This window comes from Bubalus kerabau, chromosome 16 (assembly GCF_029407905.1).
Source record: "Bubalus kerabau isolate K-KA32 ecotype Philippines breed swamp buffalo chromosome 16, PCC_UOA_SB_1v2, whole genome shotgun sequence".
Taxonomy (NCBI): Eukaryota; Metazoa; Chordata; class Mammalia; order Artiodactyla; family Bovidae; genus Bubalus; species Bubalus kerabau.
Window position 1 is genome coordinate 43813815 of NC_073639.1, and position 24018 is coordinate 43837832.

The 24018-nt window shown below is 36.2% G+C and overlaps 1 protein-coding gene across 22 annotated transcripts in view; it reads right to left on the reverse strand.

Moving 5' to 3' along the window:
- The window catches only part of RAPGEF2 (Rap guanine nucleotide exchange factor 2), a 275356-nt gene that overhangs the window by 33881 nt on the left and 217457 nt on the right, over positions 1-24018 (reverse strand). For all 22 annotated transcript variants that reach the window (XM_055550911.1, XM_055550903.1, XM_055550904.1 and 19 more), the window contains 4 exons: positions 22542-22673; positions 12753-12930; positions 6638-6774; positions 5863-6021 (listed from right to left, as the gene is read on the reverse strand). In XM_055550911.1, coding sequence (XP_055406886.1) covers positions 5863-6021; positions 6638-6774; positions 12753-12930; positions 22542-22673 — 606 coding nt within the window. The remainder of the gene's footprint in view (positions 1-5862; positions 6022-6637; positions 6775-12752; positions 12931-22541; positions 22674-24018) is intronic.

Sequence of the window (24018 nt, forward strand, 5' to 3'; positions counted from 1 at the left end):
TCCACTGTGCTAGATACATAATATGTGCTTGATAAATTTTATTATTTAAAAATGATGTAAAAACATAATTATCACTTAGTGGGTTTTAAAAATTTGAAAAGATTTTGAGAGCAACAATTTTTTAAAAGATAATTTTAATAAATGATATCGAAATTCAAAGATATCCATGCAGTAGATATTACAAATGTGTGATTATATTATAAAAGAAATCAGCTTAGAAAGGCTGTTCAAAAAGATCCACAAAGGAAGCCACATATTTTTTAAGCTCAAATCATTATTCCTCATAACTGATATTAAGGTTAATCCTTGCTCTTAAAGAAGTTAACAAAAATGTGCACATCAAGCAATTACTCCTCCATGACCTCAAAGATAAAAGAATTCAGGACTCAGAGCAATCCATTTAATTATATTTCTTAGTAGTTTTAAAGAAAGTGAAGAATGAATTCCAGAAATCGCTTATTACACAAAGTAACCAGAAGCCAGTGAGGAGGTAAGAATAGATTTTTAACTTAAAATTTTTGTCTTCTCTGAATTTTGAATAATTTATTCTTATTTTAGAAATCATTTTTAGGGTAGGTCAAATATACTTCAATAAAATATATATATTTAAAATTGCAAAAAAATCATTTAGGAATGAAGGAAGAATGAACATTTCTTTTCTCCTTTAATGTGAAAGGTTAAAAGAGAGGGAATGGCTAAATTATGGCATATGGCAGATAAAAGATGCTGCTGCTGCTAAGTCACTTCAGTCGTGTCCGACTCTTTGCGACCCCACAGATGGCAGCCCACCAGGCTCCCCCATCCCTGGGATTCTCCAGGCAAGAACACTGGAGTGGGTTGCCATTTCCTTCTCCAATGCATCAAAGTGAAAAGTGAAAGTGAAGTCGCTCAGTCGTGTCCGACTCCATATTCTTGATGTTACATCGTTTTTTAAAAAATTTTAAACCAAATATTGTAACAATGATTTTAATAGTGATGATGACATCATTATTATTACATTGTGGCTGCCTGACAGGAACTTTCTCACTTTATCCTCCCAACCTCCCATGGCATTCATGGGATGCCATGAAGGTGCCATTATCCCCACTGCACAGATGAAGAGACAGCCATACCAACGTCATGCTAGTCTCCCAATGTCTCATAAGTATGTGCTTGCTAATTTAAAATTATATACATGGATATAAAAATTGTGGAATATAACAAAATCAATTATTACTTTTTAAGAATTATTTTTAAATGAAAAAAAGATGAACATTTTTAATGATAAAGGGTACCAATCACAAAGGAGAATGATTATTATTTCTGAGCAATGCAAATAACAAGCAATTTTCATTGTTTAATATACTTTTCTATATTTTGCATACTTTATGCATAATCAACAAAGCTTTTTTCAGAAGTAGCAGCAGCAGTTCACATGGAAGAAATAGCATACTACAACATTGCTTCTTCCACTGAGTTGGTTGATATAAAAAACTAATTTTTTTATTCGTTTAGAATCAAAAAGTTAAAATTCAAAAAGCACAGGCTTTTGTTGTAAGCAATTATGGATAGCTAAGTAAAATTTTTTTAATGCCAAAAACTACCTCCAAACTCATATCTTTAACACTGACCACAGGTTTGCGTATGTTTGAAATATGTGGTTCTTGCCTGAAAAATATTTTTAATTTTTTTTCTTTTTACAGGACAGCAAGTTGTTCTCAGTCTCCAAATAATTTTAGGTGTTCTTTCTTATCCTCATTTTTAGAGAACATAATTATATTGTTTATCTCCTAAAAAAGGAATATATCCTTGAGTTAAAACAAGTAGAAAGATAAAAAGAAAATGCATTTTGCAATGTACTATAATTAATCCTCTTGACTAAGGACTTAAAGAAATTAGAATAAATTTGATTTGAAATTCTTAGTGTCTAGACAGACATTTTTGGCATTTCTTCTGCAGCAAACTGAAATACCATCCAAAAATGAAAAAAAAAAAAGGAATCCCAAATTGAATTTCCAATATGGCCATGCAGCACTGACATCGCAAAAGAAATACACTTTAGATGAAAATATTAATTATTTAATTAGCAAATTTATTTTTGCTTTAAGAAATTTTTAGATATAACATTAAATTCAAAGAAAAAATAGGTATGATAAAGCCAGTTGAAAATTTGTGAGTTGCCAACAAAGATCACCGACTCAACGGACATGAGTTTGAGTAAACTCCAGGAGTTGGTGATGGACAGGGAGGCCTAGAGCACTGTAGTCCATGGGGTTACAGAGAGCTGGACGAGACTGAGTGACTGAACTGAACCAAGGTGTGTCTAGTCAAAGCTATGGTTTTCCCAGTGGTCATGTATGGATGTGAGAGTTGGACTATAAAGCTGAACGCCAAAATATTGATGCTTTTGAACTGTGGTGTTGGAGAAGACTCTTGAGAGTCCCTTGGACTGCAAGGAGATCCAACCAGTCCATCCTAAAGTAAATCAGTCCTGAATATTCATTGGAAGGACTGATGCTGAAGCTGAAACTCCAGTATTTTGGCCACCTGATGCGAAGAACTGACTCATTGGAAAAGACCCTGATGCTGGGAAAGACTGAAGGCAAGAGGAGAAGGGGACAACAGAGGATGAGATGGTTGGATGGTATCACCAACTCAATGGTCATGAGTTTGAATAAACTCTGATAGTTGGTGATGGACAGGGAGGCCTGGCGTGCTGCAGTCCATGGGGTTGCAAAGAGTCAGACACGACTCAGCGACTGAACTGAACTGAACACAATTGTTTTAGAGAGGTTTTATACTTTAAGACGGCTATTCACCCTGTATGATCTTGCCACTCTGATATGAAATAAAAACTCAACTAAGCTTTCTCTTATGAAAGGGCAAAAACAATTTATGTCACAGGATAAGTTTCTTTTGGGCACATGACCTCACAGCTTTTATTTAGTAAACATATTGAAAATGACAAAATGAAGTAAAGTTAACAGCTCTCAGTCTTAGGAAAAGCTGAGTCTCACAGATTTACCTTAAGAGGTGAGCTCTATTTAAATTGGTACTCTGTGCTTGCAAGGGAGCTATACCTAACTGTTCACATAGGCATTCAAGTGTTCCCTATCTGCTGAAGGGTACAGTGCAGGGTTAAGCCATGCCTGGGTGTTTCTGGCAGGCCCAAGACTTAGGTGGGGGAGAGGGGACGAGGAGACAGAAAGTGGAAGAGCAGGAAAGGAAAAGAGAGACAGGCAGAGGGTGAAAAAAACAAAGACATGGATGGGGAACAGAAAACCGGAGCCATCATCCGGTAGCAAAAGACGTCTGCCTGGTTCTGCCTTTGTCCTACAAATCCAACAGGTGACAAGACTGGGAAAAGAAGCACACAGAATGGAGCAGGACAGAGCACAGTGTTGGGGACATCACGGGACCTAAACAGGCAGAGATAAACATCATTTGAAGTATGGTTTTAGTGCTCTATGATGACCTAGGGGTTGGATTGGGGTGCGGGGAGCCTCAAGAGAGAGGGGATATATGTGTTGTAGCTGATTCATGCTGTTGAACAGCAGAAACAACCCTGTAAAGCAATTACTGTCCAATAATAATAATAGAAAGAAATGTCCAGTTGAATCCACTCACACTGTGTCTTCAGACTGATCATGGGCTCCACTTTAACCACACTACCCAAGATGTATTTTTGGAACCCACTGAGAGCCCAGCAAATGAGGGTCAACCTGCTAAGGTTGCTTCTTCTCGGAATGGACACCACCTTTGTTCATTTCATTCAATCAATACTGATTATCTACAGTGTGCTCAGTGGAATGACACTCTTGTGGAGGTCATTTTATGGATAAAAAATGTGATTCTCACTGTTGACTTTCCCCAACAAGAGGAGGATGAGATATGTGCACTTTCTGACAAATAACATGACATTTTAACAGAAATACAGTAAAAATGCTATCCCAAATAAGCATTAAAATATCTAATTTTTTTCTCCAAGCCTATTCTAATAAGGAAGGAGGGAACTTAGGGTCTGAGAGGGATGAGTGGAAGCACATCATGACTCTTGAATCTGATTTATTTCATGTTCCTTTTACAGCATGCAGAGTGGCCTGCAGAGTAAGAAAAGACTTTCTCTAGCAGACACTGCACCCATGACCCTCTCTGTACATCCGGAGTCTCATATCAGGAGCTACAGGAGCCTAATATTACCTTAATCAGAGTTTTCATTCTCATTCAGAGTTTTCTCCTGGCGTCTACTTTACGGACCATCACTCTGGGTTTCCTGCTGATTCCTTATCCAGCAAATAGATGAACTCTCCTCCTAATATCCACCTCCTCTTTTCTTTTCCACACACTCCCAGATAAATATTCAATGTTACCTAGTACATCTGACATTAATTAAATACTCTGTAATATTAACTCATATAATATTTTTATCAATTACTCTGAAACATTTCTAAGCCTCCTGTATCATTTCAGTTCCATGATTACAAAATTTCTAATAAAAGGGGTTGGCCAATTACAAGGTGATAGCATAGTAGCTGAATTCTCAGAAATAACTTTCACTCGCACTTTAAGGACAGAGACAGACTCAGGTGCTATAGTGACTTGTAGAAGGGCTCGGGTTGGGTGTCGGGGGCAAGACTGAGAAGGATAGAGAAATCCTTAACAATTTTTCTGTTTATTTTGACTCACAGTTTGGCTTTGTTTTTTTGGTGGGGGGAATATAATTCTAAAGCTGAAATGTCATATATGATGCTCTTAAAAGAAATAATTTGAGATTTTGAGGCCAAATACTTTGAAATTTATTTAGCATTTTGTTTGCCTCTAGTATGCCAAATAATTGAGAGCCGGCTATATTTAGAATGCTCCTCTGGCATTACATATTCAACACACTGAATTCATAGCCATTTTTTTGTTCTCTATAGTGCTCACTGGAGGAATTATTTAGCAAAATTATTCTCCAGGTAAGACAATTTTATTTATAGCCATGGTCATTTTTCTTTTTAGTAAGTAAACCACTTAAAATTGAAAATTTAAATGAACACTACTTTACATTTATCAGACACTATAAAAATTCAATGATGTTCTTTTAGTATAAACATTTTCAGATGTATTTCAGACTGTAGACTAATAAATACAGTGAGCATATAACATTAAGTCAACTTTTTTGGTTTACTATATTAAATATTTTATCTTTCAAGGTCAGTTTTTAAGACATGGAATTATAAATATGCAATAATAATAAAACATCTTAAATTTGTTTTGCACTAATATAGAGGTTACCTGTTAAATTGATCAAATTATATTTCACATTTGGTCTCAATATACTCTCTAGTCTTTTATTAAATGCTTTTAAATAATGAATATTAACATAATATCAATACTGACATTGTATTTTTCATTGGCAGTCATTTCTTAACTAGCAAATATTTTTACTGATTCAACTATGATTAATTTTCATGACTTCTAAAATCAATTCCTTATCTTGCATGTATTTAAATAAAAACACCGTGTAACTGTATCACAGCAACTTTACTATAATCTCTATATAATTTCTGTTCATGATGGGCATTTCACTTCAATACTTTCTGTTGACTAGATTATCTATTATTGATGGCAATTTTAAGATATCATATTTATAGAACACCTGTTTTTTAATAGAACACATTTATGGAATGCTTAGTTTTGTGGAGTTCAAATAACTTTACGGGAGATTTATTTTTAATTTCCTGGAGTATGATAACACTAAAAGTCATAGTTGTACTTTAAAATCTTCTTTATAATTCTAAAAGATGACCTATTTATACAGGTTGAAAAACCTTACCACAGCTGCATATGTAAGTGTTCTCTGTTAAGCGTAAGACATACATTTTTAATGACAATCTATACCTGGCAGTCATCCACCTTTGTCCTCATCACGCCTTTCATGTACTCCTTGTCCATGGTGGGGGAGACACCGAAACTATTTCCCATACAGAGTATTTCTGCTTTTCCATCTGGATAAGTCACTTCCACAGAACCATTCAGGATCACTGACCATGAGTCCAGCTAGTTCCAAAAAACAAAGACAAAGCAGAAAATAATCATGATCATGAAGCTGTAAATGCTGGAATGGTCCCTACAAATGATTTAGATCTTTTATTTTAAAGAGGGAAAAATACCCCAAGTACAGATGACCATTCGCCAAGTTCACAGTACAAGAACTAAAGCTCAGCCATCGACCCACGGGTTTCCAGATGCCTGCACGGGGTCCACGGCATTCCACTTTCCTAATGACTGGGTATTCTCTCTAAAATGCCACAAGGGAAAAACACTTCTTCTGTTCCCCAAAACACATGTAAACAAGATAAAATGACCACTATTGCCTTGATAAGAACATCATTTTGTTCTGACAAGAGGCATTATATTATAAACATTTAAACTGCAAAATCTGAAAAGCTAAAACCTCAAAATGTTTCTATCAATATCATCTAAATATTGCAAATAACAGAAAATAAAATAGTGGGTTTGGCAAAGACTGACACAACAATGAGTGTATCATAATTCCAAGTGATGCAAACTTATTGTTGCCCACTGTTTTTAAAGAAGAAAGAGTTTTTGTTCATTGCTGCATTGAGCGAGCCTCACACAGAGACATTGTTAAGCGGTATAAATATTTCCTAACCTCTTCACCGTCGTTTAACACAATGGTCCCAGCTCTTTCCACCACAGCGAACACCATCACAGCACACAGCTCCCGCCTCACTGACATCGTCATGTTGGCAAAAGCAGGCAACTGGTGCATGAATTCCAGAAGTTGTTCTGAAAAGCAGAAGGTGTGCAAAGAAAATGACAACTAATTTCAAAAACAAGCGTTCAGAAAGAAGGCTCTGGGGTCCTTTCTTTTTAAATGCTCTACAATTCTGCCTGTTGAACAACACAATGACTTTAAATATCTTTAGCACACTGAATTTCTTTCAGGTATACAAAGAATTCTGTCACTGTGGAAAGGGTAACATTTCCTTGTTGATTCAGGAGCAACAGGACTCGGTGCGATTCAAATTCCAATGAAGAGATCAATAAACTTCAATGGGGGATTGCTACTGAAAATGAGCTGTGATCTTGTTAAGGTTTATTACAGGATGAAATGATAAGCTGAAATGAAACAGAGCACTGGGAATTCTCCAGAAAGTCAGTAGGTCCACTCTGGTGCCTCTGGGCAACTCGGTGCCCAAAACAGATGGCAAAAACAACCACCCTCACTCTGAAGATACTCCAGGATTTAGAAAGCAGGGAATATTTTCTGTGGATCAGACAAACCCAGAATCAATTAACATGCTCACAACATTATGTGATGAATGCAAATGAAATGCATGTGCTAATTCGGATCTCATAGACTGACAAAGTCTGCTCATTCTTCCCAGTGGCAATGCTATGGACAAGCAGATTTTTTTCAATAAGAGCTCCTTTCTAAGTTCCTTCCTCCTCACCATGGCTCTATGAAATGCATGGTTTCTTTTTCATTTCACAAGGAGGAAATCGAGGCTCAAAGGCACATAAGGAGGAGGTGGCAGTGAGATGATTCAGGACTGTCTACCTCCATGCTCAGGCGGGACCTCACAGGTAACGATGAAGAGCACAGGGCATGTGTTAGATAGCGTGTGGACACTTACTGGCTGAATTACTTTGGGGAAGTCAATTCGTTCCCTTTAGACATGTTTCTCTCACTTGAAAAAGAGTAATATAATACCTACCTTCACTGGACAGTTCTGAGGATCAAATGCAATTCAGATGATAAAGTCCTCAGCAAAGAGTAAATACTCAACAAATGAGAACCACTATTATTGTCATTATTATATATATTATATGATTATATATTCAATATTATATTCATGGCATTGTTCAAACTTTTGGCTAAATGAAAATTTCACTCCATTTTCCTTGTCCTCACATACTGACATTGTCTCTATGCACATTCCTTCTGTTAGGATTTAATGACAAGTTTTATGTTGTTGGATATAGTTTGCTAATTGCAAAAGCAATGTATAATAATACAAATATATATTTTATGAAAACGTTACATTCCTACAAGGTCAGACGAAGCGGTGTTTTCTGGTCTAGCTTGGTAATGTCTGTTCTGTGGAGACCCTACGTCATCCCTGCTGTGTAAGGCTTTTCATTATGGGGGTGGCTTTGGTAATCAGAAGAATAACAGTGGTAAGTGGTACCCAGGGACTCTGTCCAACAAGACAGTGCTCTTCAACCTGACCCAGACTGATGTATCAGGACATCAACTGACTGTTGCAACCAGCATTTTTTAAAAAGAAGGAACAAGAGTACCAAAGTGCATCAATTACAGAAAGAGTTAAGTTTTATTCAGTGAAACTTTTATTCCTGGAATGAGTAGATGTGTTTGTGTTGTGTCATAAAATATACCTGAGGGCAGCTGTGAGGCAATTTTGAATATCACTGCAAGAGATAACCCACATCTACTACATATCTACTACAGGAGGCAGGACTCCTTGCTTTACAAATGCATATGTTTTGATATGCAACATAAAGGCAGATGAAGCAATCGTGGTCCTCTGGCTGACACATCACAGTTAACACTGCTGTTACCACTCTCTGTTTTCTTTAGATACCATCCCCCACTCCTCACCATAAGGTATTCAATACTAGCTCTTGCCTGGAAAATCCCATGGATGGAGGAGCCTGGTAGGCTGCAATCCTTGGGGTCACTAAGAGTCGGATATGACTGAGCGACTTCCCTTTCACTTTTCACTTTCATGCATTGGAGAAGGAAATGGCAACCCACTCCAGTGTTCTTGCCTAGAGAATCCCAGAGACGGTGGAGCCTGGTGGGCTGCCGTCTATGGGGTCGCACAGAGTTGGACACGACTGAAGCGACTTAGCAGCAGCTAATACTAGCCATTAAAATCACAGCTAAAATACAGGTATTAAAATACTAGCTATAACATACATTTTATTTTCTTCCCTCTCCTGGTAGGAGCTAAACTTCCTTGGACAAAGACGTATGATGTTAAGAAAAATATGAGACTAGAAATTAATTGTCAGAAATATTTTAAATTTAACATGTTTAGACAAAAATAAAAGTTAAAGTACCACCACATATGGTGGGTGAATATGAAGCATATGAATGTATAAAGCATACTCACTAATAGTTTCAATAATGATTTGAAGTGCTTGCAAAGACATGTGTCTTATTTTTCAGCAGTGTCCTACTCCATTAATGGGTCATGAAATCAGTCAGTGATATATGAGTAAATGACTAACATTAATAAAATACAATGGGATAGAAAATATCTGTGTATCACATATAATAAGGATAAATAACAAAGAAGACAAATAAGACATAATAATAGTAAATACACATTTTTCTCCAAGTTCAATTGAAAAATTAAACACTTAACCAAACAATATGCAAGGGCTTTTAAAACTCTCAAGGATTCAATAATGATATCATCAGTTGTGTGATAACTTACTTATTACACCAGAGGATTATAAGAATTTAAAAGATAAAGAATTTTATATCACCAATCTTTAAAAAAACATAATAATGTAAAATAGAAGCATTTGATTCAGGAGCTCAACATAAACCCTGATGGCACAGGAAACATACAGAGTTACAGGGGTTATGGCAGCTGAGGATTGAGAGCATGAGACAGGTAAGGAGATAGCTCCTAGGGTATGGGGAGAAGTTTTGTGGATGGAGAAACAGAATCACTTTATTCTAAATGGCTTGCAAGACTCTGTCTGAATAATACATTAGTGTGACTTCATCAGGAAAGAAAGAATCCTGTTTGTAAAAAATATTAGACACTCAATAACACTTTTTTTCTACTCAATGTAACACAAAGAAAAGCCAAAAATCAACTTATAGACATCAGAAGCTTTAGCCAATTCAGAAAAATCCTTATCTTATTGCTTTGGTTTAATTTTACATAAGAAATAATTAAGGTAAAACTTGTGGATTTGTGTGTGGGGTACCAAGTGAGGAGGAAAAAAAAAAAAAAAAGAGTTCCTTGAAAGGGATCAAAGTAGTTTTCTACCTTTATATGTCAAGTCCTCAAAATCTTAAAAAAAAAAAAAAAAAAAGAAGTATTCAATAATTGAGTACCTATAGAGTTACAAGCTGGAGAGCAAACACAAATAATGTGTCTTTCTTCAAAGTACTGAAACAAAGGCACACCCAAGAATCTATGGAACCCCAAGGGGAAATTTTTTAATTCCTGAAATTTTAAAAACATATTTAAATATAAGCAGCTTGATTTGACTAAACTTAAAACACAAACACACCCCATCCCTTGAGTCGAGGAACGTGGTTAGGCAGAGAGGCGTTTAGACAAAACATCAGTTACACAGATGTCTGCAGTTCATAAGAAAGGTGTCTGCTTTAACTAAACACTGGAGAATGAGTTAGATTTACCAGGAGTAACGGCAAACAAGCCAAAGTGTTCTCACACGTGGCGATATTTGGAGGAGGTGGAATATAAGATCCTCCAAGCCCTTGTGTAGATCAAACAATGCCATTATGCCTTATCGTTAATGACCAAGATTTACTACTTTAAATAAAAATATATTTGATAGGAGTAAGCGTCTGAGTCATCACTGCTTACAAGTGTATTGGTATTCAACTACGAGTAATTCATCCAGGGATTATATCAACAAGCACCTTAAAATAATTAGCCTGGTATTCATTTGTAGGATCAGCATAGGTCTTGCTTTCTAGAAATTCTAGAAGAGAAAACTTCTCAGATATGAAGTGATCACCTTAAATTTCCAGGAATGACATGCTTCATATATTTTACTAATCATAACTTTCTTCCGTAACTATACTAAAATGAGCATATTCAAACAAGGATAACCTTCACGTGAATCTGTTCATAAGCAATGTTTAATCTATTTTTTATAAACTCTATGAGCAAGAATTTTTAAGATGGCAAACCAAACACACTACTTCCATCTTCATTCTCTCTTTAAAGCTACAAAAAAGAGACAATGAAAATGAAGCCAGATCTCAAACTCAAACTTATGGTTACCAAAGGGGAAATGTGGGAGGAAGTGATAAATTAAGAGTTTGGGACTGATATATACACATTACTGATGTATGCATAAGTGGTTCACTTTGCCATACACCTGAAAGTAACACAACACTGTAAGTTGACCACACGCTAATAAAATTTAAAAAAAAGAGAGAGAGAGAAATCACAAAGACAAAGAGAACAGGAAAGTGAAACACATTTTGGACAGTGGAAATCAGGTGAATGTGAGTTATCAGATGCAAGGAAGCTAAACCCTAAGTCTTCAAGGATGACACAGGACCACTTGACTTCATGCTGCAGAAGCCTCAGAAGACTTGTGACTATGAGAGCCTTTAGACCAGAGAGTGGAGCAGGCGGAGGAGGAAGTGGGATAAAGTATGGAGGAACAGGGATAGGTATGTGAGAAGCAGCTACATCCTCCAACAGAAACCCAGGAACCCAGAAAGGGTTACTGCAGAGGCACTTCTGCGCTGGAGGTACAGGCACAGCTAGCTCCTCCTTCCTCTCTTCCAGGTCTGAGCTTCCAAAAGGGCACTGACAGCCCTTCATTCCTGCCACAGCCTCCTGTTCGGTGTGCACCCTGAGATTATGACCCCAACCCTGACTCTATTCCTCAAAACCAGCAGGATCAGTGCCTCCATGCTTCATTTCCACTGGGCTGCCAGGACCTAGGAAACTCTCAGTCCATACAAGGTGCAGCTACATTAGCCAGTGACTGAGTGCTCACCCCACATAATGGTCATCTCTAAACAGCTGGCAATTTCTATCAGTGCTTTCAGTGGTATTTTAGAATACCTGGCTTTCCAACTTCAATTCCCTAGCATATGTACAGATCTTCAATGGTACAAGGTTCTCCTCATACATAATGTTTGGCTCCCTTCAAAACACAAGAAACAAGCCACTCACATACAACAATGGCCGTACTGTCCTATATCTAATCCTACTAGACTCAGTTCCTTGAATTTCTTTCAAATACATATTGGCCCTCAAAGAGCTGGGAGCGTGGAAGAGCAGATAACTGGGGCTCAGGCAAGGGTGTTATAGACTCCAGACCTGCAGGGCAGAGATGCTCTCAGAGGAAGCTGGTCTCACTCCCAGCATCTAAGGAAGAAGAAGGGTCTGGAAGGCAGAGTCAAACACTAAACAATCATCACACAATCAACTCTTATTCTGATGGCCAAGCTGGGTCAAGGGAACCTTGAGGAAGGGGAAAGCAACGCAAACCCACTTAGACCCATAATCTTAAGGCGCACTTAAAGCCCCAACCCCTAGGCTCATGTGGGGCTCACTTGACATTCTGCTCACTTCTTCCTCTAGCCTCTCCTCTCTATGGAACCACAGAGGGAGCACAGTCACTTATACAACAGCTCTACCAACTGCCACCCGACTGATATTCACACAGAGAGAAGCTCAAGCTTACTAGGAACAGTGCTCACAAGAAGATTAACAAATGTGATAATGTTTGGAAGATGACTTTGACTTTTTTATTTTATTTTTTTTTGCCCTAGAGTAGGCTAAGAAACAGCTCATGTTGGAAGGTTTTCATTTGGAAGTTTTATCAGTTGTGGCCTCTTGAAGCTATGGACTGAGTAAAATTAATTTTTTCAAAGATGTTTTCAACAATGTTAAGAGAAATGACCTTTTAAAGCCTAATATCCTTGGGCTCTGTTGTACCAGATAGTCTTACTTCTAAACTCTTTAAATTGCTCTGAGATTTGTTTTCTCACCCAGACTCACCAATGTCATCGTCCGTCCTGTCAATGGGGTCCTTCTCCAGGCAGTCTCTCACGATGTCTCTGCTCATTAGAGGGTCTGAGGCCCTCTCGATGTCCTCTTCATCGTCATCGTCCTCAGAGTCCACTGCTGTTTCTGGCAACCCACTAAGGTCCATATCACCAGCCTCACTCTCTGTGGCCTTAAAACACACCAAAAATAAATAGATGGACGGATGGACAGACAAGCTGTTTTTAAGTAAATCTTTTGTATCCAAAAGAAATAAGCTTGTTTGAAACATTAAATTTATGATATGAATCTTTCCATAATTAAGCTACATGTATTCAACATTAACAAATATTCATGCACTGGGCACTATGTAAAATCATGACATCAACAAAATATGAGTGATTTTTATCTCATGGAATTTTTAGTTAGAATTAATGGTTTTATCACAATCATTTTGATTTCTTACCTGAGTTGTCACCTGGCATTTGAAACACAGTAGAATAAGAAGAAGACAGTACCAGTTTTCACTCTATTTTTCAAAGAGGATGGCTTAAACTAAGGGTGTGAGGGTGACAATTCTGAACAATTCCTTCCCCCAAAGAAAAGGTGTAGGTTTATTAATGCCAAGAAGACTGAACCACTTCTCTCTTACTAAGAGTCTTTATGAAAAAGTGAATCCCAAGTCAAAGGTAATTTGATAAATATGCAAATAAAACATTAATAATTAGCTGATTACTCCAGTGTCCGCTTTCTAACTATAAAACACCAAAGGTGTGAAAGACCCTACATGTCTATAGGTGACAGTCTTTCTTCCCATTCCTCAACACTGCTGACGGCAGCACCAACCAAATTTCAAGTAGTCAAGATCAAGAAAGAATGAAGCAAAAGTAAAATTATTTGCTCAGGAATGTCTTAAGGAGCCAGGTACAACAGGAATGAAAAGAAGGAAGAACATCTAAGTATACTGATATCTTTAGTCGTATCTGCAAATTGGTAGCTACCCTCTGTGGCTGAAAAAAGTGTTGTTAAAAAAAAATGCAATGATCCAATCTCTTAAATTTTTTAGAACTATCTTTTTTAATTCTAGAGAGAGACTCCTATCAGGTCTAACATGGTTCTGTGATTAAAAACAAATATTTAGCCTGAATCAAGACTCACAGGTTTCAAAACAGTCTCTTCTGTTGGCTCTCTCAAGCCTACAACCATCATCCTTGAAGGTTGTTCTATACGTTTTTGTGATGCTCATCTCAACAATAGTACATATGTGTCATATGTACTTATAATGTACTATATATATGTCATCCTGGCCTTATTTGACATTATGTACCCAGATTTCACTAATTGCTTAAGAATAGTAAGAATGAGTACAATTAAATATTAACTGTATCAATCTTGAGCATCATAAACATGGCTTTCCAGAAAAAATAAGGAACTCTTAGAAACACTTTATTATAAAACTATTAATTTTGTAGAAAACATAAAACCTACCAGCTTCAGATAACTCATAGCCCATATGACTTTCAAAGACAATAAGACATCTTATTTTTAAGAATAAGCAAATACAGATTAAAATATATAAACAAAAGAAGAAAATATAAAATGTTGAACCCAATAAATAAAAAGCCAACACCAAATACTGACAATATGCCAGGAACTGTTCCATGTGCTTCACATGTATTAACTCATTTAATTCTTCAAAAAAATCCTATGAAGTAAGTGCCCTCATCCACATTTATTATTCTCCAAACATTCAGGTAAAGAGAAATTATTTTTCCAAGACTGTGTTGCTGGTAACTGTGGAATCAAGAACAGAACCAAGAACTCTGGCTCCCAAGTCAGAACTACAACCTAATCTGTTTCTGTATAAGAGATACTTAATACATGAATGCACCTTATAGAAGGATTTATATATATATTTTTCTATCATTTAGCTTAAGTCAACATTTAACGAATAAATTGTATTATTTTCTTATCAACAAAGTTTCCCCTTTCTAAAGACAAAGTTTCCCCTTTCTAAAGTCTTAGTTTATATTATAGAACATACTATTTAATTCTATATTTTGAAGCAACACAAGCATGTGTTAATATTTTCTAAACTTTAACAAAAAGAATTTCAATCTTTAGGTACAATCTCCTGAACTAAAATATATACATTATAAGAAAAACATAAGGGGAAAATAATTGAAGACAGAATAAATGAAAATGGAAAACCCAACCCCTACAAAAGCTCTTTCAGCAGTGGCCTCTGAAAGAGCAGTGAATACTGCTGCTCGTTTTAGAGCACGTGAGCAGAGATGCTCCTCCAGGTCGAGGAGCGAGAAGGCCTTGCCACCAAGGCTACAGAATTAATTGTGGAGTGCTCAGCAGTACATCTCTAACTTATGATTTTTTTAAAAAATGGAATTCTAGTTGACTTACAATGTTGAGTTAGTTTCAGGTGTACAGCAAAGGGATTCAATTATATGTATGTTACATATTTAACAATATATAATACATATAACATATATAAATCATTTATATATATATGTCATATGTAATTTATTCATATATATATATACACACACACATACATACATACACATATACATATTCTTTCTCATATTCTTTCCAGTGATGGTTTATTACAGGATATTGAAATACAGTTCCTAGTGCTGCAGAATAGGACCTTATTTATCTATTTTATGTATAGTAATTTGTATCTGCTCATATTTCTGACTTAAATTGTCTCTAGATTTTAGAATGAAACTGAAGCAGAACCGAGTGTGATATGGCATGCCAAGGCTGTGAGCAGAGAAACTAGGCCAATATTGTTGTTATCATCACCTGATTCCTAAAGCCTAGAAATGTGACAATTTGTTAATGCTTGCTATGATCACATTTCATCCCAGCTTCATCTTAACATTGGTGATTATTAGTCATCACCTCATATTTTAAAATATACAGTCCTCTATACCCACATTCTTTAATATCAGCCTGGAGTGAAGAGGTAGTACTGAAGATGGAAATAAGAACAAAACATTTTAAAGTAATATACAACTGGAGGCTTTTTCAAATTTTTGAACATTTAACATATGGTAGGGGATGAGAGGTATATTTTATACCATCCCAAAGAAGTCATTACTATCATTTAAATGAATTCTATTTAAGTCTTAAATAGAACAGATTTTCCAGTGTGAGTTGGATTAATCTCTGCAAAACTGAACCCCCACCCCACCTGTGTAAACAATCATTATTAGTTGTTTTCTAGTCCTGCTATGGGTATTCCATTCTTTAAGAAACTATTCATAAAATAACATTCATGAAACCAGTAACTTAGAAGATTATTTTTATTTGAAATAAATATTCCTTTCAAACTAAAATATATATCCCTCTTATATTAAAATACTACAAAATTCCTTTTAGGGATACATCTTAAATAGAACTTGAACAGATTTTTAGGAATCTATTAACTTCACGAACAATGAGTCACTTGGAGACTGAGCTGAGTTATACGTTTAGTGAATGCTGACTGGCCAACAGGATGAGAGGGCTAAACTTGAGGGTCCAGAACTGAGGGGTCACTGGATTTATTTCAGCTGAATGAGCAGACAAACCAGGGGTCATTAGTTCAAATCTCGGCCCCAGCATTCATCGCGTGACGGTAACACAGTCCCTGAACCTCTACAGACACAGTTTTGTCATCAGTAAGCTGGAGTTGTATCTCGTCATTCATAGGACTGTTCTTGGATCAAACAACAGGAAAGGGAGCCAGTTACAGGCCACATCAAAAGGCCCTACCTCAAGGGGACAAGTTTCCACCTCTGTGCCTGCATCCCTTTACCTGGCCCCACCCTAGCAATGAGCCTTGAATAAAATTTACACTGGCAGAATTTGTCCTAAAAAAGAAAAAAACTTTGTTAAATATTCCAGACCCTTACATATTGTAAAAATCTCTCTCAGGCTAATGGCACCCCTTAAGTTCTGGCTAAATGACTCACACAGTAATTATAAAACCAGTGATCCTATAGTGAATGACTACCATGTATGCAGCACTACACCTGATGCTTTTAGTACATAATAATTAATCCTCATAACAATTCAGCAAATCAGGATTATTACCACTATTTTTCAGATGAGAAAACATGAAGGGAAACTAAATAAACTGTTCAAAACAAAACCTAGTAATTGTGCAAGTAATCAAAATCAGGTTCAACTAACACAAACTACTAAACACTTTGTACTTTAATACTTTGCCAAGTTTTCTAAATAGACTGTATTCATAAAGAAAACAGTTAAAATATAATAAAGCAATAAAATGTGTTCTACTTTGCTTGGTCATAAAACAAAATGTTTAAAAAAATTTTACATACAAATATTTATTTGTATGTAAACATAAACAAAACACCTGCTATTTTCTATCTTCCTCCAAACTACAATCTACTGAGATTTATGCTAGTCTTTAAACCCTTTCATTCTAAATAAAGATATGCATACACTTTATATTTAAAAGATATCTGAGTAATTTGGGATTAACATATACACACTACTATATATAAGGCAGATAAACAGCAAAGACCTACTGTATAGCACAAAGAACTATATTCAGTGAGTGAACTGCTTTGCTATACACTTGTAACAGATTTCCCAGGTGGCACTAGTGATAAAGAACCTTTCTGCCAATGCAGGATACATAAGAGATGTGGGATCAATCCCTGAGTCAGGAAGATTCCCTGGAGGAGCGCATGGCAACACACTCCAGTATTCTTGCCTGGAGAACCCCACGGACAGAGGAGTCTGGAAGCTACAGTTCATGGGTTGCAGAGTTGGACATGACTGAAGTGATTAGCACACATGCGTACTTCAATAAAAAAGAAATAAAAGGTATCTGATTATATTGGTCTCAGGAGCAAGAATAAAGTCACTTAGTCAAATAACTCCTGTCCTAAATTAATTTATCTTCCATAAGTAAAACACAGATTTAGGTGCATATTACAGGGGCTTCCCTTGTGGCTCAGCTGGTAAAGAATCCACCTGCAATGCAGCAGACCTGGGTTCAATCCCTGGGTTGGGAAGATCCCCTGGAGAAGGGAAAGGCTACCTACTCCAGTAATCTGGCCTTGAGAATTCCATGGACTGTATAGTCCATGGAGTCGCAAAGAGTTGGACACAACTGAGCGACTTTCATTACAGTTAAATAGTAACAGTCTCAAAAAACAGTAATATTCTCAGATCAATATTGAAAACTCTGATTTATTAAATCAAACATATACTTGTTATTATGATACAGTTCTTAAAACTAGTTTATTTTGCATTTTTAAGGATATCAAGTAAATGAAAAAACTGATGAAATATTAAACATCATAAAGATCTAGTGAAGAATTAATTTAAAACCAAAACAATATAACTACTACATTGTTATCATTAAATACTTAAAAATCATTTACAAAAAAAGTTTTTGCTTATTAAATATCCATCATTCACACATATCCTTATGTTTATGAGGGCTGCTTAATAAGTAATTTTGATGGAAATAAATTTTGTGAGAATTTCAAACATACATATTTAACCCAAAGTCAGATTCTGATATAAAGTTAGGCTAGAAAGTTATATTGATGCTAAATTTAACTGAGATAACAAAGTAAGTAGGCACTGCAGACAAAACCATATATGTGCAGAAAATATGAACATGTACTTGGAAATAAGTATAATATTTGCATTAAGTCCAGTTTGTTCATAATTTATGCTGTTTCTAATTTTATACTAGGAATGCTTTTCTATAGGACATACTTAAAAGACCAATTCTTTAAATCTCTTAATGGAAATTGTTAGGTTTCTTTTCAAGACCTACAATCCTAACAAGTGTAAAAATGCCTATAAATATTTATTATAAGTAAGAAAGTCTGTGCTAATTTGATAGGATAAATAGTTTCATGTTTAAATCTTTATATACTCAATTACTTATGTCTTAAGTATTTATTTAAGGTATGGACATTTGCATGTTCTTTTGCAAATTACTACTCCTGCCTTTGAATACTGTTATAAAGTATTTTTCTTATTAATTTGCATAAGTGAGTTAATAGCCTGATTTTATATCTTTGTCCCAATTGACCTTTTAATTATTAAAATTTTTGATCATTCACTATACCATTAAGAGTTTGCTAAATTTTTAGTTTATCTGGAATTTAATCTTAATTGTGATATAAAGTAAGGTTATAATGTGGGCCCCCCAAGACCATTTTTGAATAACCCCTCACTTCATTATTTGTGAGGTTTCCTCCATTACATATCACATCCTTACTCATTAATCTCATTTTGCTTGAAGTCTCTGTTCCATTGATCTATTTTCATACACTTATTTCCAACCCACTTAAGTCATTGTTCTGATAATCACACCATTTAACCAGGACCTTATCATGGCTGGAAACTGTCCTGTCTCATGTTACCAACTTTGGCATTCTGCTTTCTATCACCCATAACCTCCTACTCTTCCACTTGCTTCCATTCCCTTCCAAGGCAGCTATCTGTCCAAACATGTATGATCCTCAGTCTTCCAGACTCTACCTCCTTCATGCTCTCATACTCCACCTTCAATTCCCTAGTCTAATACTACAATCCCATTCATCCAACACATCTTTCCTGAATGCCTATGGTTTCCTGGTGCTATTCCAGGCTCTAGAGAGAAGGTGGAGACAAGATAGAGATGTTCCTGCTTCTTCTGGGGGGACAGACATAACAAATTAGAAAGTAATAACTGTTTCCATTAAAGCTTAAAAAAAAAGACCAGCCAGGAAAGGAATCAAAATGTAGGATCTACTTTTCAGAGGGTAATAAGGAAAGAATTCTCTAAGAAGATGGTCCTTAAAAATGAAGGCTGAAAAGGCCATCAAGCTAGGAGAAAACATCCTGGACAGAAGGACTGCAAAAACAAAGCCCTGCATTAGAAAGAGCTGGACATGCAGCTCCATCTGTCTTTCTGCTACACTTATTTAATAAGGTGTCAATCCCAGGGGAAGCCAAATCTTTGCTTTCTTTGTGCTTGCTGTGAAGAAAATTATTATCAGGGCAGAGGGAAATCACTCTGTATTTGAGTTTACCAACTCAATTGAGCTTCCAATGCTCTGGTCAATTTGCTCCCCTGCTCTCTGAAACTATTACTTCAAAATGTGTCTTTCCGTGAATCTATCTGCCAACCCTCTCACTCTGAACAAGGGAATTCAGGTACAGCAGACACAAACTCCCCACTCCAAATCTACCTTCATAAGCCCCTATTTAAACAGAGGACACTTCTTTTCTTAAAGCTAGTGACTCCACCTTGCTCTTGAATTCCTCCCCTCCAATCCTCTCGGAAAAATTATTCTACCCTTTTCTCTCCTGCACACAGCATTTCATTCCAACCTCTTTGTATCCACCTCATGGGCATTTAGACCACTCCATCATGACAGCTTTCTCCCAAGTCAGAACTGTACAAAGGTGGAAGGGGTTGCGATGGGAGCTGGTTGTCCATCACTGGAACTGTTCAAGAATCAACTGGATGCTTGATTGACAGGAAGGGAGTAGGGGATTCAAACACAAGACTGGTCACTGAACCAGGTGCCTCTGCCAGGTTTCTTCTCACCTTAAGAATTTCTGATTTAAAGACAACAGAAATGGTCTCCTAGGGATCTTTAGTTAACCTTAGTCTTATATAATCAGTAGCCAAATCCTTGGATATAACCATGGATTTTTTCTTATGTAGGATATAAACTTAACAGGATACATGCCTGTCATCAAGTTTGAAATGAATGGCCTTGAAATGCAACAAAAATAAATCAAAATACACAGGAGTCTTCTTTTCCAGCTACATCCCAAAATAAAGTCAAACTGCAAGCTGTAAACACCAACCCCCTCAGAGCAAGGTGGAGTTCTCACCGTGGTCTGGATCTTCAGACATCCTGATTGGGGGGTGGGGGGATGAAGGAGGCAGCAGAACTACCATCAGGTATCTCTGCACACCTTTTCCCAACCTACCCAAGGTAATAACACATAAGCTGAAGTTCCCCTCAGAACATGCCTCCATAAAGGATATAGACAACTCACTTCATTCTTACTATAAATTGACCTTCTAGGCACTCTGTTCAGGCTGATACTATACCTGAAGAAAACAGGAGCAACTTCTATGATCTCAATCTGTGTTCTTACTAAAGATCTTCAGAGTGTACGATCATCTCAAAGTGTAGAAGGCAAAGGCTCTATCATGATGTTTTAATTAACACAAGCCAAAGCAAGACTTTTACTTACACTGTTCATTGTTCTATTGTAAGGAATACTCTTGAATAAACATTTTAAAAAAAAATCAACTTCTAAAAATAGGTATTATGGGGGGGAGTGGGGAATGAAAATGAGATTACTTCTGTAAGATTTAATTACAAGTTAACATATAATGCATCAAAGTAGAAGTTTGAAAAGTTACTTTAAAGAGTCAGATAATTACATTTCATATTGCAAGATTTTTTTATAAAGTTCATAATCAGCCAAGAATCTGCAAATAACTGCATTTGTGGCTTTCACTTATTAGTCCGTGAGCTCTCCACAACACTTCTGAATTACAGAAAAGTGGGTACCTAGTGTGTCCTGAAAAGAAAATTAATTTTCTAAGAGCTACTAAATTTAAGACTTAGAAAGAAATGTTTTGCCTGGACAGTATTCTGTTTAGTTACTTTTAGTTAAGTTTTTTTTTGTTGTTGTTTTGTTTTTAAATAGAAACTGAGCATCATTTGAATACATCGACTATAACATTTCCAAGAAAGATTCCTTTATGGACATCTCATATCACAATTCCTAAGGAGACAAAAATTATACTTTATAAGGTAAGTACGTATTATGTTCTTTTGTCTGAAACCATCCAAAATTTCATATTAGCTGTGTGTACTGAGAGACTTCCAAAAACAGGACCTTTTTTTTGCCTATTTTAGTCACTTTTCCTAAATTTGCATTTTCTAATCAAATGAACTCTTCCTTGAAAATTAAAATTGTTTTGCTTTGAAAATGTTTTTGAAATTCCATAGTTCTAGTTTCTTGTCTATCCATCAGTATCATAAGAATTCATTTTAAACAAATAACCAAGTCTACAGTTAGTAAAAATAACACAAGAAAAATAATTCAGTGATCCAATCTTAATAATCTCTTCATTTTGTCATACCCAAGGCTTTATTCAGGTTCGATGCACGATGCTGGATGCTTGGGGCTGGTGCATTGGGACAACCCAGAGGGATGGTATGGGGAGGGAGGAGGGAGGAGGGTTCAGGATGGGGAATACATGTATACCTGTGGCGGATTCATTTTGATATTTGGCAAAACTAATACAATTATGTAAAGTTTAAAAAAAAAAAGTCTAATTAGAGAGCATGCATATGAAGAATTAATAATAAGTGGACATTTAAAAAAAAAAAAAAAGAAAGAAAAACTTAGCATGGAAGCATAATAATGATGTTTCCCCCTACAATTTTAGTCAAGAAAGAGGCATAAACCTAGTACATCTATAGTCAAATTATTAAAATATTTACTAATATTTCGGTCAAGGGAAACATTTCCATTGCGACCACTCTATTTAAAATTCTGGTAACAGGCCTAGCAGAGGCAAATACAATCAGACTGTAATCTGACTTCCTAAAACAAACGTGCAACATACTGTATGTCTGTGTGAAGCATAAACATTAACATTTATGTCCACTTTTGCACATATAATATAAACACATATATTTACCTTACAGATTCTATCAATGAAGAATCACAGAACTCCTCAGAACACATGAAAATGAAGCAAATGATAAGGAAATACCTTCCTACCTGGTAGATATCAGAAAGACTGCTGCTTCCAGAATCACTAGTGATGCTACATCCTGAGTGGCTGGAGGAGACGTGGGTCACCTGTGGGTGGAGACTGTCAGTGAGGTGTAGCTTTGTGAAATCTGCAGGAAGCTGGGGAAGGAGCAGGAGACACCAAGTTACAACTGGAATCCAGAACTCGAAGAAGACATTTAAAAATCGTATTATACTCTATTTCACACCATTTAGCCAAAAGTACTATGAATTCCTTCCTTTTTTAAGTTCACAATTACTAAACACTGTCCTATTTACCAAAAATCACAAAATCAAGTTTAAGGGCATTCAATGAGCCTTAAATCATATTCAATTCAATGCTTAAATAGGTGGGTTTAGTGCTTAAGATTAACTTGGTAAGTACTGAATCCAATGGGCTACAATTTTCAAATTATACATCAATGAGCAAATTAGTCTACTACTATTTGTCAGCCAGCACAAATGCAACTTTGTGGCAAGAGACAGCCTAAATAAGAAAACAGATTTGAGGTTCATGTATGCCCCAATGACATTTAACGGTTAAAAAGATGAGGATCTTAGAACTGAGGAAGTGTATGGTTACACAAGTTACTATGCAGGCACTATGGAGAAAACAGAAAAGAATGTTCTCAGAGAATGCAGAATCGAGAAGGTTATGGACAACATTTATCTATCTATACACAAACACATAAAAATCAAGATTCTACTTGTTCATGATTAAACTTCACATACAAACTGCCTCTATTGAACAGATTTTCTAAGCATTCCTCAAACGTTTCTATCACTCCCCATATAGCAGAGAAAATGCACTGAAAAAGGAAACATTCACACATTTACCCATTCAACAAGTATTTACTGAGCCCCTTTCCTCTTACTATGTGCTAGTCAGTGAATGAGATGCTAAGAAAATGCTCCCTGTAAGATCTTAGACTCCTGTAAGTTATTATTAATTCCTTTGAATTCAAAAAGGGTGCTGTTTATCTATAATATCACACAAACTACTGACCAATAAAAAACCTGATATTTCAAAACATATGTTAACTGACACCATGCACACTGATAAACACCTCTCTTTTCTGCTGGCATACTGATCCTATTTGGCTACTGAATAATAAAGACTAACTTCCAAAATAAAACTCAAGTAAGAGTTTGCCTTGGCAACACTCCCTTCTCTTTTAGGACCCTCTGTCCTTCTCTCCTTCCAAAATCAAGAGGCTATTTCTTCACAGGGGAGGTGATGCAGGTTCATGGCAAGGATCAACGAGGTTCGTACCTGGGGTTCCAAACAAAGAGGTACAGTGTATCTATGCCCACCACCATTCACGCCTGACTTAATAAGCACATCATGATATTTAATAGTACATAATACATGGATAGACTTGGATGGCGTTATGCTAAGTGAAATGAGTCAGACAGAGGACAAAAGTGGTATAGTATCACCTACACATGGAATCTAAAAAGTGCA